Consider the following 18,009-nt stretch of genomic DNA (forward strand, 5'->3'; position numbering starts at 1 on the left):
ATTATTATTCTTTTTTAATTTTCATCTATGACAACAACAACGTAAAGTCTAAATGAAAATAAAGCCGAAAAAAGACTGTAGCCACACTACATGAAGAACAAAAGGCCTGCTTCGTAGTGCACGAGGAGTAACTATCTTCATATCTACAGATGCAGGGGAGGAGAAAAACAAAGTGAGGAGCGAGAGGAACAAGTAAAGTGAGAATTATGAGTCAGACAGAGTTAAGTGCACAAAGGTAACAGAAATAAAATTCAATATTGTTTAACATTTCACCCCAGGTCTTTTTTCTTTTTGGTTAGAACCATACCAACCAAAACAGAGAGAAAAAACATTTTGAAAGAGAGGATCCTGCCTAGTGGGAGAGTGGCAGTTGGGTGAACGTTAGCCAAGAAGCTGAGAATAAGACAGAAATAAAGTTCAGGTAAGTTACTGCTCCATAATCTAGTCTATCGGAATGACCAAGACAACATCAAATGAAGCGCCTTAAAGTTGGACGATACAAAAGCTAAATGTACACAAAGTATTTTTTCAATCTACCATACTGTTTAAATTCATTTCCAATGCAACAATCTACTTAACACCAAAAATGTTCATATCTATCATAAATACAGAAAGTTTTTTTATCAAAAAAATCTTTTTATCCCCCATCAACATGTCTGCAATGCTCTCCGTGTCTGGGTACAATGGGATTGCTAAATTTCCCCCTTTAAGAGTATTTCAAATGTTTAAAATCAGCAGATCAGCTACCCTTTTAAATGCCCAGAAAGCTATGCCTTTATGATATTTTCACTCATTTTAAAACTTTCTGTCGTTAAAATCAATTTCTGGAGAAAAAAACACAAATATTTCTCCTGTTCGGAACAAAAGGTGTAAAACAATGAATTTCTGTAACAGAAAAACGTCTGTGAGCTGTTGACCTGAGAATAAAATAGACATTACATTATTCTTTTTACTTTTGCAAGCCATTGGTATTTGAACGCTTTGACAGCAGAAAACTTTTAGACTATTCTCCCATACAGTACATACTGGCTTTTTGTGACTGTGCTATTAAGTGGAAATAATTACACAAACAAGGGACAGCTTGTTGACTTTGTCAAAAGGGTTCTTGGGCCATTTAACAACTTTGAGGCAGTCCATTGCTATACAGCATTCCTCTATCATTACCCAAAACTTAACTGCAGTGATCTTTTCTATTCTTATACATATATATGTATATATTTCAGTTGAAAGAAATGAAAACCAGCATGTTGATATGGGAAAACAATCCACTAACATTTAAATTTTTGGTTACAAGCTTTGGAATTGCAGTTAGTCTTTACACATCTTTTTCTGAAATTGTTTTGTATACTTTTAAACGTATTTTAACATCGCTGCTTTTTTGTTTGTTTTTTCCCATTTGTGTTTTTTTTTGTCTTTTGCGTTTTTAAAATATTGTCCATCATCGAAAGCTCTTTTACAATCTGATGGAGTCCGTTCCTACACTAGCAAGATTACTACTACAACTACTACTGTCTTTGAGACAGCCGGGCTGTTGCGGCACCCCTGCCGTCCTGCCCAGCCTGTCTGCTGACTTCTGACTGCTGTCAGAGTCAGACTCGTCGGTAAAGACGTCTGTTGGTATCGAGGTCTGAACTCCTGAGGTGCTCAATGAACTTGAGGTAACCGTTGAATGTGAGGATACTGGAGGAAAAGAAGAAGAAGAAGAAGGAGTGGCATTGGGCTTCCCAGCTAAAGCTCTGGAGAAAGGGGCCTGGGGCCAGGGTTTGCCGGCAGCTGTGGTGTTGAGTGGGGTGGCAGAGGTGGAGCACAAGGATGAAGAGACAGAGGAGGACGGCATGGTGGCTGATGTCGTTGGCGGGGGAGGGGGGGTGCTGATGAGATGAGTGGCAGACTGCGAGGTAGATGCGGTGTTAGGATCGGGGAAGCAGGCTGAAGAGTGAGGTAATAAACTAGTAGCGTGCTCTTTGGCATTTCTGGCTGATCGCTTGATTGTTCTGTGTTTGTGCAAAGCCGAATCCAGGTGTTGACTAAGCGCTTTGTCCCCATCCAATGTGGTGTCGCAGGCCAGGCAGTCGTAGAGGCTGCCAACCCCTGCACCTGCGCCACTGGGGACACGCAGCAACACCTCTTGCAGGTTTGCCACAGACTGACCGAAAAAGCAGATAGACTTCAGGTGATTGATGGCTGCTTCTTCCTTACTGAAGACTGCTTGACATTTGCGACACGCCAGCCTGTACTGCACCTTGGGGACGATGTACTGGTCTAGAAGGGGGTCTGCGACTTTGCCATCCATCTCGTTCTGCTTGGAGGGTAGGTTATTGTGAGAGGAGGAGGAGGAGGAAGAGGTCTCTCGGTGGGGGTTGCCTTTCTGCTCCTCTGTTTTCGCTGGATCTTTGGCAGATTCTTTGCGGTCCCCAAGGGTTGAAGGAGAACTGGAGTTTGGCTCGCTTTGGGTTGCTGGATCTGCTGAAGCTGCTGCTGCTGCTGCTGTAGTGCCTCCTGCAGGCTCTGCTGATATTGCTGGTAGTGCTGAAGCAGGGACCCTGGGGACAGGCCCATCAGCGCTTGGGACAATGTTGGGTTGTAGGGGAACATGCTTTCCATGCCGTACATTGGCTGCAGATAGCCGCCTTGGAGAGCTCCAGGTATTTGCGGGGCGTAATAAGGGGAAAATCCAGGCATGAAGTAGGGCAGGAACTGACTAGTCAGTAGAGCTGTAGGGTCTGATGCCAAGGCAGCCTGCAGGGCCTGGAGCTGGGCAGGGTCTACCACATACTCCATACCCGGCGTGGGCATGGAGGTGGCGGGCACAGCTGCGTCTTGTTTTTCTTTCTTGGCGCTGGCAGCAGAGGTGGATGGGGCTGGGGTGCCTCCAGTGGAGGATGGCGTTGAGGGCTTCTCTGTCTTCTCCTTGTGGTGGGGCTTCTCCTTCTCTCTTGACCTCTCAGCATTACGCTCTTTGGGGTGTTCAGGCCGCGAGCCTGACTGGGTTGTTGTGGTGGTGGAGGTGGAAGTAGGGCTGGAGTGGGCGACAGAAGTGTTGGCCTGTGCTGGGCTGGGTGATGCCAATGAGGAGGAAGAGGGAGGCTTGTTGGGTAATCCAGATGTAGGGAGGCTGGGTGAAGGAACACTGGCACCAGGCATGTTCAGGAGGTTTGGAGGTTTGGGAGGAGTTAAAGCTAGAGGAGATGAAACAGAGAAATAGGATAATTCAGAGTTAGAGGGGGATTCAAGACATTAGTTATTCATAGATGCATGTATGTGTTTTTCTAAGGTGTTCCAGAGAGCTACTGTACGCACTAATTATTGGAGCTCAGTGCATTAATAACTGAGCACTTTATTGAAGATAAATGTTTTTCACCAGAGGTCATTCATTTGATAGCATTTGCTGATTCAACGTTAGCCAATCAGAAACTCAGCCTTTCCAGGAAGGCCCATGAGAAGAGGTCTCAATCACAATATTTACTAGAGTTAATCAATCAAGAAGTAGCTGGGCAATAATAAAGAAAACAACAGACAAACTGAGGATTTAGATACATCTTAACATAATAAGGACTCCAGTATCTATTACTTCAAACATGTGCAAATGGTTTCTTTACATAAAGTATGACACTGACCTTTAAACAAACTTAGGAAATCAAAACATGTAATTTAATTGATAATAATGTCAAGTACTACTAATGTTCCCAAGGTCAAAGAGGTTAGAGAAGAAAGTGAGCTATTAGTATTCATTTTAGGACTTTGTTTAATGTTCTCTAACTGAGTGGTAACAGTTCAAGTAGATCATAAAGTTGACAACAGATGTCTGAAGATGCTCATTCAGATTTGATATTGTATGTGTTTGTTGTAGCAGCATCTCTACAATAACACAGGCCAACACTGTCAATATGAATGAAATGAATGACTTTTACTAGAATGCATGATTCATTATGAAATACAACATGATGTAAAAATAACATGTTTACAGGTGCCTGGCAAATCCAGATTAAAATGGAAGGTGCCCTCACACTGTTACATTGTATTACATGTATGTATTCCAATGTGAATATTTCCAGATGACAGATTGATTTATGACAAGGATATTTCATCTGAAGAAGGTCGAAATGCTACATACTGGAAAATGTAGGCGAAATTCAGAGCCCTATTAATTCCAAAGTGCTTACTAGTTTTCCCAGTTAAGACCTAGTTAATGGGTTTACTTGAATGAGACCCTACATTTCCCTCTCCATACTGGTACATCACTTCTTTTCAATTATGGATATGACAAAATTTTACATTTGATCCAAGTGTGCTTCATCGGTTTAAGACAACTCTGATGAAAGAGTAACGTCTGAGCGATGACATACCTGAGTTTGATGAGTTAAAGCCAGGTAGGGGTGCTTCCGACACCTGGCAGAAGTCCAGGGGCATCCCTTGCAGAGTTGAATAGGCAGACTGAAGGTTCAGGGCCTGCAGGGCGGGGCTATCAAAGATCCCCTGCTGCTGCATGGCTTGCTGCTGTGCCAGTCCCAGGACCTCATTGGCTTTCTTGATGCGATCCATCTCCTGCTGGGCCATCAGCTGACGGACAGTGGCTGGGTCAAAGTACTCCTTCTCCTTGTCCAGTTGGCTCCCAATGGTGTCCTTTACCTTGTTGATGTGTTGCGCAGAGAAGATGTGATCTCGCACGGAGAGACGGGCACTGTACTTGACACCGCACAAAGAGCACTCCGTCTTCGGCCCCTCGTAGGATGTGTGGTTGATCCCGAAGTGCTTAGCCATGCTGAGCTTGGCCTTTTTCTCCTTGGCGCGAGCATTCTGGAACCACACCTGAACCACCCTCTTTGGAAGTCCGATATCATTGCCAAGTACCTCACACTCCAGCATGGTAGGTGTCCTGTAGTCATTGAAGCAGGACTTGAGCAGCTTCAGCTGGAGGTTAGTCATCTGAGTTCGGAAGCGCTTTTGACCAGGACGGTCTCCACTGTCGATGCTCCTGCTGCCGGAAGCTCCGGGGCTTGGTGAGCAGGGATCAGCCAGACTGGAGGTCTCACTGTAGTCAATTATATTCTCATTTTCATAGTCTCTAGCATAATAGCTTGTCGCAGGGCTCACCAGCCCTGAGGACATCTGGTCGTCATTTTCAAGGGAGGGGGCTGTACCCACAGACTTAGATAGATAATCACCACTATTTTGACCATGCTTTTGATCAGCACTGTCATTGTCAGCATTGGCCTCATCACCAGTGGTGGTATCTGTGATGGCCGTATTCACTGAAGAACAGTCGTCATTATCAAGTTTGTTCTGGTCAAAGCTAAGGTTGACAGAGGACATAGATGGACTCTCAAAGTCCTCCATTCCTCCTTCAACTTTAATGGATGAAGGGCTCAAAAGGGCCCTTGGAGACAAGTCCATGTTTTTGCTCACTGGTGACAGAGAGGAGCATTGTCCATCATTGTTAGAAGGTGCAAGCTGGGAATAGCTGGAGATATCCAGAGGATCCATCTTCATTTGCATCCCTTCCTCAGTGAACATGCCAGAGAGAGCTAAGTTGTAACCGGCACGTTTGGCTTCATGCCAATGGCGGGAACGGATATGTGCCTCTAGTGCAGTTTTCGCCTTGAAGAGGGCACGACAAAAAGGGCATCGCCGGTGAGCTTGAGCAGGCCCTACAGCCCGAAACTGACCCTTCCTTTCCCTGGCTCTGGTATTTTGGAACCAAACTTGCACTACCCTCTTCTTCAGTCCTACCTCATGAGCGATGTGGTCAAGCATTTTACGAGTGGGGTTTGAGTCCAACAGGTATTTCTGGTAGAGGATCTCCAGCTGCTCAGGTGTGATGGTAGTCCTTAGGCGCTTGTCTCTTTGTGGCTCCTCCCCACTGTTGGTGCTGTCATTCTCTCCTGGGCTAGTGCCTGCTTTCTCCTCTAACTTCCTCTTCAGGGAGTTCATGGTGGAGGTGGGTGTTGATGGAGAGGTGGCAGAGCTGCTTGGGATCTGTGGCATAGCCCCAGAGAGGAGTTGACTGGCCAACAGGGGATTGCTTGGATCGAACAACATGAAGGGCATGTCCATTGGGCGGTCCAAGAACTGAGGGTGGATGAATTGGTTTTGTACAGAGAGGAAGTGGAGTTGCTGGTGCTCCTGCCAGTGCTCAAAGGTTGGGAAACCAAGCTTGCACTGCTCACACTGGTATTGGATCATTTGCTGTGCCAGCTGTTGCTGTGATGCAGAGCTCATGTGAGGGTTGAGGCCCATGTGGGAGCTCTGAGAAGCTCTCTCAGCCTGGCTTGTCTGAGAGGCTGAGGGACCACACTCACGTTGCTGCTGAGAGAGGGAGGGAGAAGAATGCTTGTTTGTCTTTGGGGCTGTTTGTGGCTTCTCATCTCGTGCTTCTCTTCTCTGATGTTGAGTCTCAGATTGGGGCTGATGCACAGTCTCCTGTTTGATGGTGGTCTGATGCTCACGTGGATCTGAGGACATTTCAGCCAAATGTTTGGGCTTCTCATCATAAGAGTTTGATGTGTTAGCTGGTGAGGCTTCCTCCTTCTCCGAGGATGAGAGGTGGGAAAAGGCTGACGTGGAGGGAGGGAGAGGGCAGAGGCTTGAGGAAGAAGGCATAGGGGTGTGACAGGAGGACCCAGAGGGGGTGTAGTATTCATGGGAAAGATCCATAGAGTCCTCGTTTTGGCTGTCGTATTGCCCGTCATCGTCTTCATCTTTGTAACACAGCTTCTTTTGGTGCTTTATGAGGTCAAATATGCGCTGGAAAACCAGACTGCATTTCTTGCACTGGTAGTTCAGGTTGGTGGTGCGAATGTAACGGTCATTGGACAGTTCTCTTCGTTCACCATCTTTACTTCCATCCCCCTGGTTTTCATAATTCTTGCGTGCCTTCTGACGAGCATTTTGGAACCACACCACAATGACACGGGTGGGGAGGCTCAGAAGGTTGGAGAGCTGTTCAAATTCATCATCTTTGGGGTAGGCGTTAGCATCAAAGAAGTCCTGAAGCACCCGCAATTGGTAGTCTGTAAACCTTGTTCTTGAGGACCTTTTACTCCCATAACATTCCTGTCTTTGAGGCTCAGGGGAAGGGGGTTTAGAGTCAATTTTGGTATCCTCCATAGTGGTAATGGGTGGGTTGTTGAAGTTGTAGGGTGAGTCTTTGTTACGCTGGCGCTCTTTGAAGAGGGTGTTGCGGAACCAGTGTTTGATGACTTTCTGGGGCAGCCCTGACTTATCTGCCATCTCCTTAATTTGCTCCTCATTGGGGGAGTTGTTGATGTCAAAGTACTGCCGAAGAACCCTAAGCTGGTCATCAGTGATACGTGTCCTGGGCCTCTTATTCTGCTGCTGCTGTAGCATAGCTGGTGTAAGCTGCTGTTGGTAAAGCTGGGCCAGATCGTTAGCCAGTGACTGTGACTCCACAGATGACATCTGGGATTGCATTTGGGAGGGCATGGACTGTAGAGACATTGACTGCATCATGAGTGGTGAGAAGAGGGGCATATCCATTGGCATGGACATTTGAGCCATTTGAACAGGAGGCTGTGGGGTCGACACAGTTGGGGGTGTGATGGAGGGAGCAGAGACAGGAATATTTGGTGTTGGGGCTCTCTGTGGAGGGGGTGGAGGTGGAGGAGGAGGAGGAGGAGGAGGAGGTGCAGGAGCAGGAGGAGCAGCCTCTGGTGTCTGGGGTCTGAGTGGATACAGTTTGTCATACTGCTCTCTGTATTCCTTGGCAAATCTCTCCAGGGAGCGGAATGGGAAGAAGGCCTGGTGGATGTGCTCCTGATGACTCTTCAGAATCAGTATGTTGGAAAATAGTTTTCCACAGGCCTCACATTCCAGCTTCTCCAATCCCTCGATGGGGTCCACCACTCTCGTGATCCCACCAGGAGTGCTTGTTCCAGCTGGTCCAGGCCCTGCTGGCTTCTTCTGAGCTTTCTGCTTGTTTTCATTGTATTGAATCACTAGCTCAAACCCAAAGTTCTCCAGAAGGGCTTTAGTGGCATTTCCACGAGCATCTGAAGCAATCCTTGGTGGAGGAAAGCCAGGATCGTGGTTGGAGTTCATTGCAGTCTGTTGCATATCCTTTTTTTCGTTTGACTTGTTGTCAGAGCTGTCTTTTGTGACATGTTCCTCAATTTTCTCTCTTAAGTCTTTTTCTCTTTGCATTTCCCTTTCTCTCTCTTGCTTCTCATTGTGGGCGGCAGCGGCCTTCTGCTTTTTCTCAGCCTGGTGAAGTAGATTGGCACTCTGCTGAAGCAAAGCCATCTGGCCCTGGGCCTGAGAATGGGCTTGGGCCTGCTGCTGTTGGTGCTGCTGCTGAAGGTGGTGGTGCATCAGCTGTTGTTGCAGGCAGCTCTGAGCCTGAGCCTGCTGGGCAGAGTTCTTCAGGTCCTCCAACAGAGAGTTGGCAGTGGAGCTTGACAGGCCAAGTGCAGAACTGTTGAGGTTCATCTCTGGATTCAGTTGGAATTCTGCTCCAGGGATGTAGAAAGGAAGAGCAGCTGTTGTTGCTGCAGTGAGTGAAGAGCATCAGTTGTCATGGGGAAGTGCTGAAGAAGTGCTGGGTTGAAAAGCTGGGACTGGATGAGGGCAGCTTGTTGCTGGAGCTCTTGTTGGAGCTGGGCCTGGGCTTGGGCTTGGGCCTGAGCCAACTGCTGTTGCTGTTGCTGCTGAAGCTGTTGCTGCTGCTGGTGCTGCTGTCCCCTTGCAGAGAGCATGTCTGCAAATTTCTTCTTTTTTGATTCATGGTTTTCAGACGGATGACAAGTCATCGAGGAGTTCCCAAGGCTTTCAATGCTGTGAGACTGGCTCATGTGATTTCCTCCAAGAATAGTCTGTGTAGTCTGAGCCCCAGAAGAGCTGTGGTTGCTGGAGCTGGTTGTTGAGTTAGTAGCTGGGCTTGGGCTTGGAGTTGAAGTGTTGATGGAGGATCCACCGCCACTTAATCCAGAACCACTGCTGGAGCTGGTGTTTCCTCCTGCTGCTTCAAGCTTGGCTGCTCGGGCCTTGGTCTGGTGGAGGACAGAGCGCATGTGGATCTCTAGAGTAGAGCTCTGGCTGTAAGCCACGTTGCAAGTGCTGCACTTGAATGGTTTGTTGTCAGGGCTGCTGGTGGGCTCTGGTTGACCAGTAGTGGACTCCTGTAGGGCCCGCTTGACCTTGTGCAGGTGTGAGACAGAGTTGTAGTGAACCAGAAGAATGTTCTTCTGTGTGAATGACTCTTTGCACACTGTGCACTTGAAAGGACGAGATGGGTCCAGGAACTTCTCCATGGTAAAGTTAGGACCTTTCCTGAATGGCAGGGCACGCTTGGGCTCTGATCCAAAATCTTCTAGCAATGAGCCAGAGTCGCTACCTGTTGGACTTTGCTTTTCCTCTTGGTCACTGTCCTCTCCCTCTTTGTCATCTTCTCCCAGTCCTCCGTGGTCCTCTCCAAGTGATGGATCACCCATGACCATAAGGTCTCCGTTCATCAGTAAGCCTCCATAGAGCTGTTGGATGTCAGCCTCGCTCAACTCTAGGTGGCTGGTCTCCAAATGTTTCTTCAAGGCCTGCAGGGTCCTGAAGCTGCGTTGACAGAGGCAGCACATGGTGGCTGCTCTGATGACGTGGTACTGCGAGTGCAGCTGCAGTTTCTCCACCGTCTTGAAGGCCAGGCTGCACTGGTTGCAGCGATACTTGTAGACATGCCGGTCAGAGACAGGCAGCTGAGGCCTTTTGTTGTGAACCTCGTTGAAGTGCACCTGGAGGGAGTTAGAGGACTTGAAGACCTGGTTACAGCCTTTCTTCCAACACAGGAATCCTGTGTCTTCCCTTCCAGACTGCTGATCCTCCAGAGGTGACTTGCGAGCTTCAGCTATTTCTGTAGGCAGTGAGACCCCTTTCTCAGGCTCAGCATCTAATGGTTCTGTCAATAAATAAAGAGAAATAAAATTAATTAATCAAAGAGGCTCCCACATAAGCAGAGTCTTTGTGCAAGAAAATGTAATTTCAACAGAGGACATCTTATTTCTACTTAGGAGTCCTTGACACATGTATCATTTCAGAATCACCAGGAAGGGAGGTTGCAACACACAGACGTAATAACTAATTCAGACTCCTGCAGATGCAGGAATCATTATTTTTCCTTTGTTGTCAATGACAGCCTTGGCATGATCCCCTACATTTTCATTACATTTTCCAAAGGAGAACCGTACCATCGCTATCCTTCACATATAAATGAAAGGAGGGACAATTAAAGCACAGGAAAATACATGGTGCTATACTGACCGGCTTGTTTCTTGATATCTTCAGAGCTGGAGTTAACCGGGGCCTGTGGGGTACTGCTTTGTGCATCTCTGTCTGGGCCTGGTACTGGTATGAACATGCTTTCTGGCAGAACCTCTGATGCCGTCACCTGGAAAATCAAACACAAGACACGTCCCATGTTAGTTACTGTGTGGTCCTATTATACAACTGAGTTTCTGTAAGCTCACAAAAATATGATGTTATTATATATTCTTTCCATTTAAAACTGCACACATATTTTCCTGATGGAATTGATAGACATCTTAAAAGATCGTGGAAACCCTTGCACAAGGTTTCTGTCTTGCAATCACTCACAAATAATCATATTACTTTTGACTTTATTTGCCATCCCTGGAATTTGCACTTTGATCACTACTGGTGTTTTGTCATGCGAATGGAAAGTTCTGCTGCAGCCAATTAGTGAGACGGCCTGAAAAGCCTACCTTGGCCAACTGAAAAGCTTATTAGGCCACCTAATTAAATAATTATTCCATGAAAAAAGCGCATCCCATTACAATGATAAGGAGCAGAGCAGACAAGAGGCATTCTGGGTAATACAAGCACTATTAATTTGGGGAAATAGTCTGTGCCTTCCAACCCTGCATAAGTCACAATATAGTGGTTTAATGTCAGTTACGTTAGAGTTATTTCAGGTGTGTTAAGAATACAAAATTGGAGCTACTATGGATAAATCCAAACATGAACAGGTTCAATAAAGATTTCTGAAGAAATACGCAAAGAAATGATGTTTCAGGAGGAATGCTATGCATTTTTCCACTATACAATGGTTTAATTTGTTTCTATCATTTTAATTAGAACATTTCAAGGAGCAATGAATATTGATTAAAAAACTGCAGAGAAGCGGCCAGGTTTTCTTTGCTCTCAAAAGGTTGAAGTCAATCATGGGTGAATGACAGCCACCTCCCTCCATATTATCTCCCCCCACCCATCCTCCTCTCCCATATCTCCCCCTCATAGACCCTCTTTCCCCTTACAGAAATGCAACAATTCATCAAATGCACTCATTAAGCGGCTCCTATTTAACAATAATCAGTGATTGAGATTGGAAGAGGCCGGGAGATGAGGCACTGTCTGCTTCACCTTCCTTCAATTAACTCCCCAAACAGAATAATCAGCCTCACTCCCCACGCTGCATTTCAATTCACAGTACCCCAACACACCCCACCCCTCTCCCTACAGTCCCTCCCCACCCCTCTCCCTACAGTCCCTCCCCACCCCTCTCCCTACTCCCCACAGTCTTTCCCCACCCCTCTCCCTACAGTCCCTCCCCACCCCTCTCCCTACAGTCCCCCCTCTCCCTACAGTCCCTCCCCACCCCTCTCCCTACTCCCCACAGTCTTTCCCCACCCCTCTCCCTACAGTCCCTCCCCACCCCTCTCCCTACAGTCCCTCCCCACCCCTCTCCCTACAGTCCCCCCCCTCTCCCTACTCCCCACAGTCTTTCCCCACCCCTCTCCCTACAGTCCCTCCCCACCCCTCTCCCCACAGTCTTTCCCCACCCCTCTCCCTACAGTCTTTCCCCACACCTCTCCCTACAGTCTTTCCCCACACCTCTCCCTACAGTCTTTCCCCACCCCTCTCCCTACAGTCCCTCCCCACCCCTCTCCCTACAGTCCCCCCCTCTCCCTACAGTCCCTACCCCCCCTCTCCCTACTCCCCACAGTCTTTCCCCACCCCTCTTCGTGCCTCTATTAATCCTCTACCTCCATTTCAGGTTCTCCTTACTACAATGGACCACCCTTCTTCTCTCCTATCACCCCATAATGGTCATCCTGGCTTTGGCTCTTTACTTAAATGTGTGTATGATAACATCAAACGAGGCTATACAAAATGAAAAGGAACAATCTAATTCAAATAGCTCTTTTGACCTTTACTATCTAACACAATATTCATATTCTTCAAAAATAATCAGTCAAATCTTATCAACATATATTTAACCTTAAGTCACCAGGAGTAATGTATAAATTATGGATTCACCTAGTCTCATGAAACATAAAAGAAACTGTTAACGACATTTGTGTGTATCTTTGGTCTGGCCTGTGCTTCTAAAAGGAACACACTCTCTGTCAGTCTGCAACTGGCAGTGTGTTCAGCAAATAGTGACAATGAGGACATGTCTGTGAACAAAGCATGGCACACAGCTACAAACAGGTCCAATCTAGTCCTACACAAGGCGGAGTCCTCCTCAAGCAACAGCGGGTTTGCATAGGGCCCCGGGGTTAAGTGGAACAGTAAACATTCTCTAGTCCATCACTGTGCGATTAGTCTCATCAGAAATTCACTGGAAAATATTCACATACTTTCTGTTTTATTCTCCCTTCTCTCTCTCTCTCTCTCCTCCAAACAGAGAGTGGCAAATGAATGCAACCAGCATGGAGAATAACACAAATACAAAACACAGCAGCGATTTACATTACAAAGTGGACTGTTTCTAGACAACCGCTTCATTAGACGACGAGAGGCAAGAGCAGAGAGTATCCCAAGGTCACTTTTCATTTGGACCGCCTAATTGGCAAACATCGTTCAAAATGGCTATCATCTAGCCAGACTCAGAATTAATGAAGCACAATTATTTTCATTACCCCTATCTTAGACAGACAGAAAATGAGACATAGAATGAGAGAGGGAGGGGAGGAGAGAGGAAGAGAGGGAGCGAGAGAGGAGAGAGAGAGGGAGGGGTAATGGAAGGATGGGGCTGCAGGAGAGAGAGAGAGAGAGAGAGAGAGAGAGAGAGAGAGAGAGAGAGAGAGAGAGAGAGAGAGAGAGAGAGAGAGAGAGAGAGAGAGAACATGGTGGATAGAATTGAAGGCTGAGAGAGTGTGTGCATCTTTATGCATGGTCGACATGAAATAAAAGTCTCCTATTTCAGAATTCATTAGGCTCGTCTGCTACACATGTGAAAACAAATAGAGTACCATTCCATCTATATCCACCAGTAGACATTTTTAAAAAGGTACTGGTTTTAATGTGCATTATATTACCTATGGTTCTCTCCTGAGTCTTTGTAGAGGCTCGGTGCATTATTATCTCTATAAAAATATAAATACTGCTGCCTTCCATACTAAAGTGTTCGCCAGTTGCTTTTTAGCTTGGCCAGGAAGATGGCTAGGCAGCTAGGTAGAGCACCGTTCTCCTGAATGACTGTCCAGCGAGCATTTCTGTTCCACAGGCGAGAACAAACGTCAACATTTGCACAGTCATTAACAAGAAATCAAATGGAGAGAAAATAAAAAGCATATTTCCATTTGATGCTGAATTAAAACAAAATGAGCTGGGTTATTACGCTGGGGTAATGGAGCAGAGGTAGACAGAGTCCATGTAAATACTGATATTACATTTGTGTGAGTCTATATCTAACTTCAGAATGTATATTAATGCTTTAGGCTTTACGTTTTTTGTATCGCTCTGGGTGGAGATAGTGCCTAGATAGTGGTATATGTATGGGAAACGTTAGGGGTGATTGTACAGACACACAGTCCCTATTGTCTCTTTGTGAAATTGGTGCATTCATTATTCACGTGAGATTTGAGGTTGGCACGCTAGATTAAAGACATGGTGAATAATAATATTTCCATTGCATGAACTTGCATTTCATTAAAGGGGGAAAAAAGTATCAATTCAATTTAAATGAATCTGTGTCACAATAACTTGAATATATTATTAATAAAAGCCTTTGTTTTGAACAGCTCTACGGTGATCAGACACTGGGAGAATATCAATATGCTCCTGAGAATAAATGGACTGGGAGGTAAGAGAGCAGCTCATCTAGCAGACAACAGACTTATCTGTCTCTCTCTCCCCCCTCACTATCTCAACTGACTACGATAAAAATGAGACCGAAAAAAAGGGCTCATTGACCATGGGCACATTAGACAACGCCACATTAGAATATGGCTAAAGCATCTGAACCTAACCCCTATAATATTTGACTGGCAGTGAGTCAATGGGATGCCTTGGAGTCATTTCACAATTAACAGTTTCCTTTGTATTTTGATAAAGCTTCAAATGTCATCAATTTGGAAGAGAGAAGACTGGAGAGACATGCTCCATTACAAACAGCCAGCCAGGCAGTCATCTCTGAGCTACAGAGAAGAGACACAGCTAAGAGATCCGTTGGTCCTTGACCTGATGGGGCCCAGCCAGCCTGCCTACATTGCCTTTTGTGCACAGGCATAGGCTACATGTGCTAAGCTCACACACACAGAGAAACAAAAAGGCTGTGCGTATTCCCATGGCCTCTTCATCACTTCCCACAGAGAAAGTAAATGACTAAACAGACACAATGGTAAATATAAATGTGGTAAAGGATGCATACAGTACAGGATGGGCTGGGTATTAAAGGCTAGGTGGCAGAGCCATGACATCCTGTGTTGTGCTTTCCTCTCAACGTATTCAGTGTGTTTAAAAAGGCCCTTGAAAAAAAGACGTCATGAAGTCCCCATGCAATCCAGTGGCCATGGATTAGGAGGATAACAGTAATCAATGTACATATCTCAGAGGCAGGTGCCTACCTGTAACTTCACAAACAGAAAGACCACAATGCAACAGAAGAAAGGGCAGGAAAACCCAGCGAGAGGATTACGGACTGAACTACCTTGAACATCTCAGAACCATTTACGGCTGTTTAGCTTATAAAACACCATTTACGGCTGTTTAGCTTATAAAACACCATATTTGTATTTGTACAATAGCTGATGTGAGGTGAGCCTTCTGGTAATACATGGTTGCAGTACATCACCCAAGTGGGTGGAAGAGATGATTTCCCACCCTACTATGTAAAGCTCTTTGACTACCTACTGTAGGTGGAAAGGCGCTATATAAATGCAATCAATTATTATCATTATTATTACAACAACAGTTGTGTTCACCCTATTTTACAGAGATGGACGTGTGCAGGAGGCTTGGCATTGATATTTTAGGATGGTTTCGTTTAGCTTGAGGGGATGTGCATTCCCTGATATAATTGAGCTGACTATTGGTATGTAACAGCATTGCAGGGGCCATGGTTAAATATTTCTAAAGAATACAGTACCTAAGGATGAATGTATACACATACTGTATCCTCAGTCCACACAGGCGCACACACGAACACACCCTAACACACACAAACACACACACGTACCGTGGCGATGAGCTTTTCCACGCAGTCGGGCGCCACGCTGTGGAGGTGTGTGAGGTGGAACTGCAGATGGATCTTGTTGTTCAGCATGTCCTGGCAGAGCGGGCAGCGGAACATGGGCTGGACAGAGTGCTGCGTCATCACGTGCATTCTCAGGCGGTTCAGGTCTGTGTTGCTGAACTTGCAGTAGGGACATTGGTACATCTGGAGGAGAGGAGGAAAAGGAGAGAGGAGGAGAGGGGGGAGAGAGGAGGAGAGGGGGAGAGAGGAGCACAGGGAGGTTAATGAGGTGAGATGGAGAGCTGTAGGTCTGCTTTGTGAGAGAGAGGAGCTGGAATGGGAGGATGATTGGGGATTGTTGCCCCCTGTGTCTCTACCAGGCAGGTCCCTCTGATCATGGACCACTAGGCAATACGCAGAGCAGCAGTCCTGGCACACACTTCAAAGCTCTCTCATCTGTCAAATACTATATTGATTTTCCACCTTTTGCACAATTAGCAATGCAACTGCAGCAGGAAAGCAAAACTCATTTTAAGGAGATTTCCAAAAAATCATGCATAATGCAAAAAGGCCCGTCTTTATTCAAATGTCTTTAAGAAAAATGCTTAGAAGTAGCTACGTCTTTACATTCCTTTTCTCAATTAATGTGTAAGTTTTACTGCTTATAATGAGGGCATGGTAATTGGGGATGGGATAACCTTGAGTTGATTGGCAAGTTCAAATAGTTAGAATAGTGAGTCTTAATATGACCATCCTCTATAATTTAAGAAACCAACTTCTGAAAGTGGCAGCAGGCTGTGTGTTAAAGATAGAGCAGAAGGAGTGGGCTGTTACCTGCTCCGCAGCAGCACTCTTCTCAGCCGTCCTCGGACGCTTGGAGGAGAGGGGGCTCCCTGTGGCCCCTGACCGTGAGGAGGGCCTCTTAGAGGGGTTCGGGGAGTCTGTCTGGTCCCTCTCTGACTGGCTGGATCCTGCTGCACGCACACACACACACGCACGCACGCACACACACACACACACACGCACACGCACACGCACACGCACACACACACACACACACACACACACACACACACACACACACACACACACACACACACACACACACACACACACACACACACACAGAGGGGCAAAGAAGAGAAGCAGACTCATCAAAGCAAGGTGAAGACTTGGCAGCCAGAGAACAAGTCAATCAATAAGTGTGGATAAAGGGCTTTGAAATGTCTTTCTTCAATGTGATATAACCGCGTTTAATGGGACTTGGGCAGGGAAGCAGTTGATCAGCCAACCCACAGCTCCACATCCAAACCACCAGTCTGTATACTTCTCCTGTCATGCCAATGCAGCAACACACAGCCAAGATATGTTTGACGGACTCTCTCTCCCCATGTTGGATCGTTAGGACACCAGACAGCGCCACATATGGCTAATCAAAACATTAGTTTGTCACATTGTGCAGCTTTAGGTTTCTCTCTACCTCCGATTTGCAGTTTGAAGTGGCGCTGGAGATGAGGGATTCGCCAAACTTGAGACAAAGTAAACATCTCCTCGCACTCCAGCATTGAGGTAAAGAGATCAGTCCTCAGTTCAACTTCAAATGTGACCGTTTTCTTTACTTAGTTTCTCCCAGGTACTCTTTTACATCTGCTCTTATACAGGTACCCAGCTCTGACTAACAGAGAGGTGTGTATTCATTCACACCTCTCTTTCTATGGTTCCATTTACACAACTATGATAGAAATAACACCAACTATAAATAGTTGCATGACATTAGCACAGATTGTTTTCGTCTACAATGATAGATAGGTCCCCATTGATACAGTACATCCAATTAGCTAGCAAGAGGGCCTATTATAAGTGAGTGAATCTACTGCCAGACCTTCATCCAGAGGTGTAAACCTCAGCAATTCCCAACTGTATTTTCAATTTCTCCAATTCACAGAATTATCAAAACAGACTGTCATGCTAGGCAAGGCCATGTATACTGCTGAGGTGGCTGTGGACTGGTTGAGAAGGGAGCAAGAAATTGGATTTTCACTTTCAAAGCACTCATGACCAATGACCACATAAGCTTGCTCCTCATCAAAATACATTTCAGTTGAAATTGCTACCAAAGAGGGGTGAGGTCCTTGGATTCCTCTGCCAGGAATGAAATAGGAACAGTGACAGAGGAAGGAGAGGTGCAATTTGGCTTGGCAGTTAGAGCTTTAGAAGTTGTGGACCCAATATCCTCCGAAATCCTGCTGGAAACACTGACCTATAGCTTGACCCCGCTTGGGTAAATCCTCCTGCTCTTTGTGCCTACACAGCAAGTGAGTGCCAGTGCAACTCTCGACTTAATTGGAATTTCTGTAACCAGCTAAGCCTCCTCCAGTGGTTTGTGGGTCGGGCCAAGTGGACTGTGACAATGAGAGAGTGGATAGAGAGACTCATTCACACCCCAGCCCCTCACAACCCAACTGTGGGTTCCCCCCTTTACAAACCAACACAGGCACCAGGCTTCACAACCACAACACCCCATTCAGCTCTTAGAAAGAGCAGGAATTTTGAGGAGAAACAAAACTTTTTTCAAAAACTCCCTTGGG

At 46.2% G+C, this 18,009-nt stretch overlaps 1 protein-coding gene across 1 annotated transcript in view; it reads right to left on the reverse strand.

Moving 5' to 3' along the window:
* Positions 1–285: 285 nt before the first annotated feature.
* LOC124021122 (zinc finger homeobox protein 3-like) overlaps positions 286–18,009 on the reverse strand; it is a 122,256-nt gene continuing 104,532 nt past the window's right edge. Inside the window, 7 exon segments of the mRNA XM_046336451.1 lie at positions 286–2,431; positions 2,434–3,179; positions 4,347–8,489; positions 8,492–9,901; positions 10,264–10,390; positions 15,425–15,625; positions 16,256–16,392. Of these exon segments, the coding sequence (XP_046192407.1) occupies positions 1,454–2,431; positions 2,434–3,179; positions 4,347–8,489; positions 8,492–9,901; positions 10,264–10,390; positions 15,425–15,625; positions 16,256–16,392 (7,742 nt within the window). The 3' untranslated portion in view covers positions 286–1,453.

Source organism: Oncorhynchus gorbuscha, unplaced genomic scaffold (genome assembly GCF_021184085.1).
Source record: "Oncorhynchus gorbuscha isolate QuinsamMale2020 ecotype Even-year unplaced genomic scaffold, OgorEven_v1.0 Un_scaffold_1057, whole genome shotgun sequence".
NCBI classification, from domain to species: Eukaryota; Metazoa; Chordata; class Actinopteri; order Salmoniformes; family Salmonidae; genus Oncorhynchus; species Oncorhynchus gorbuscha.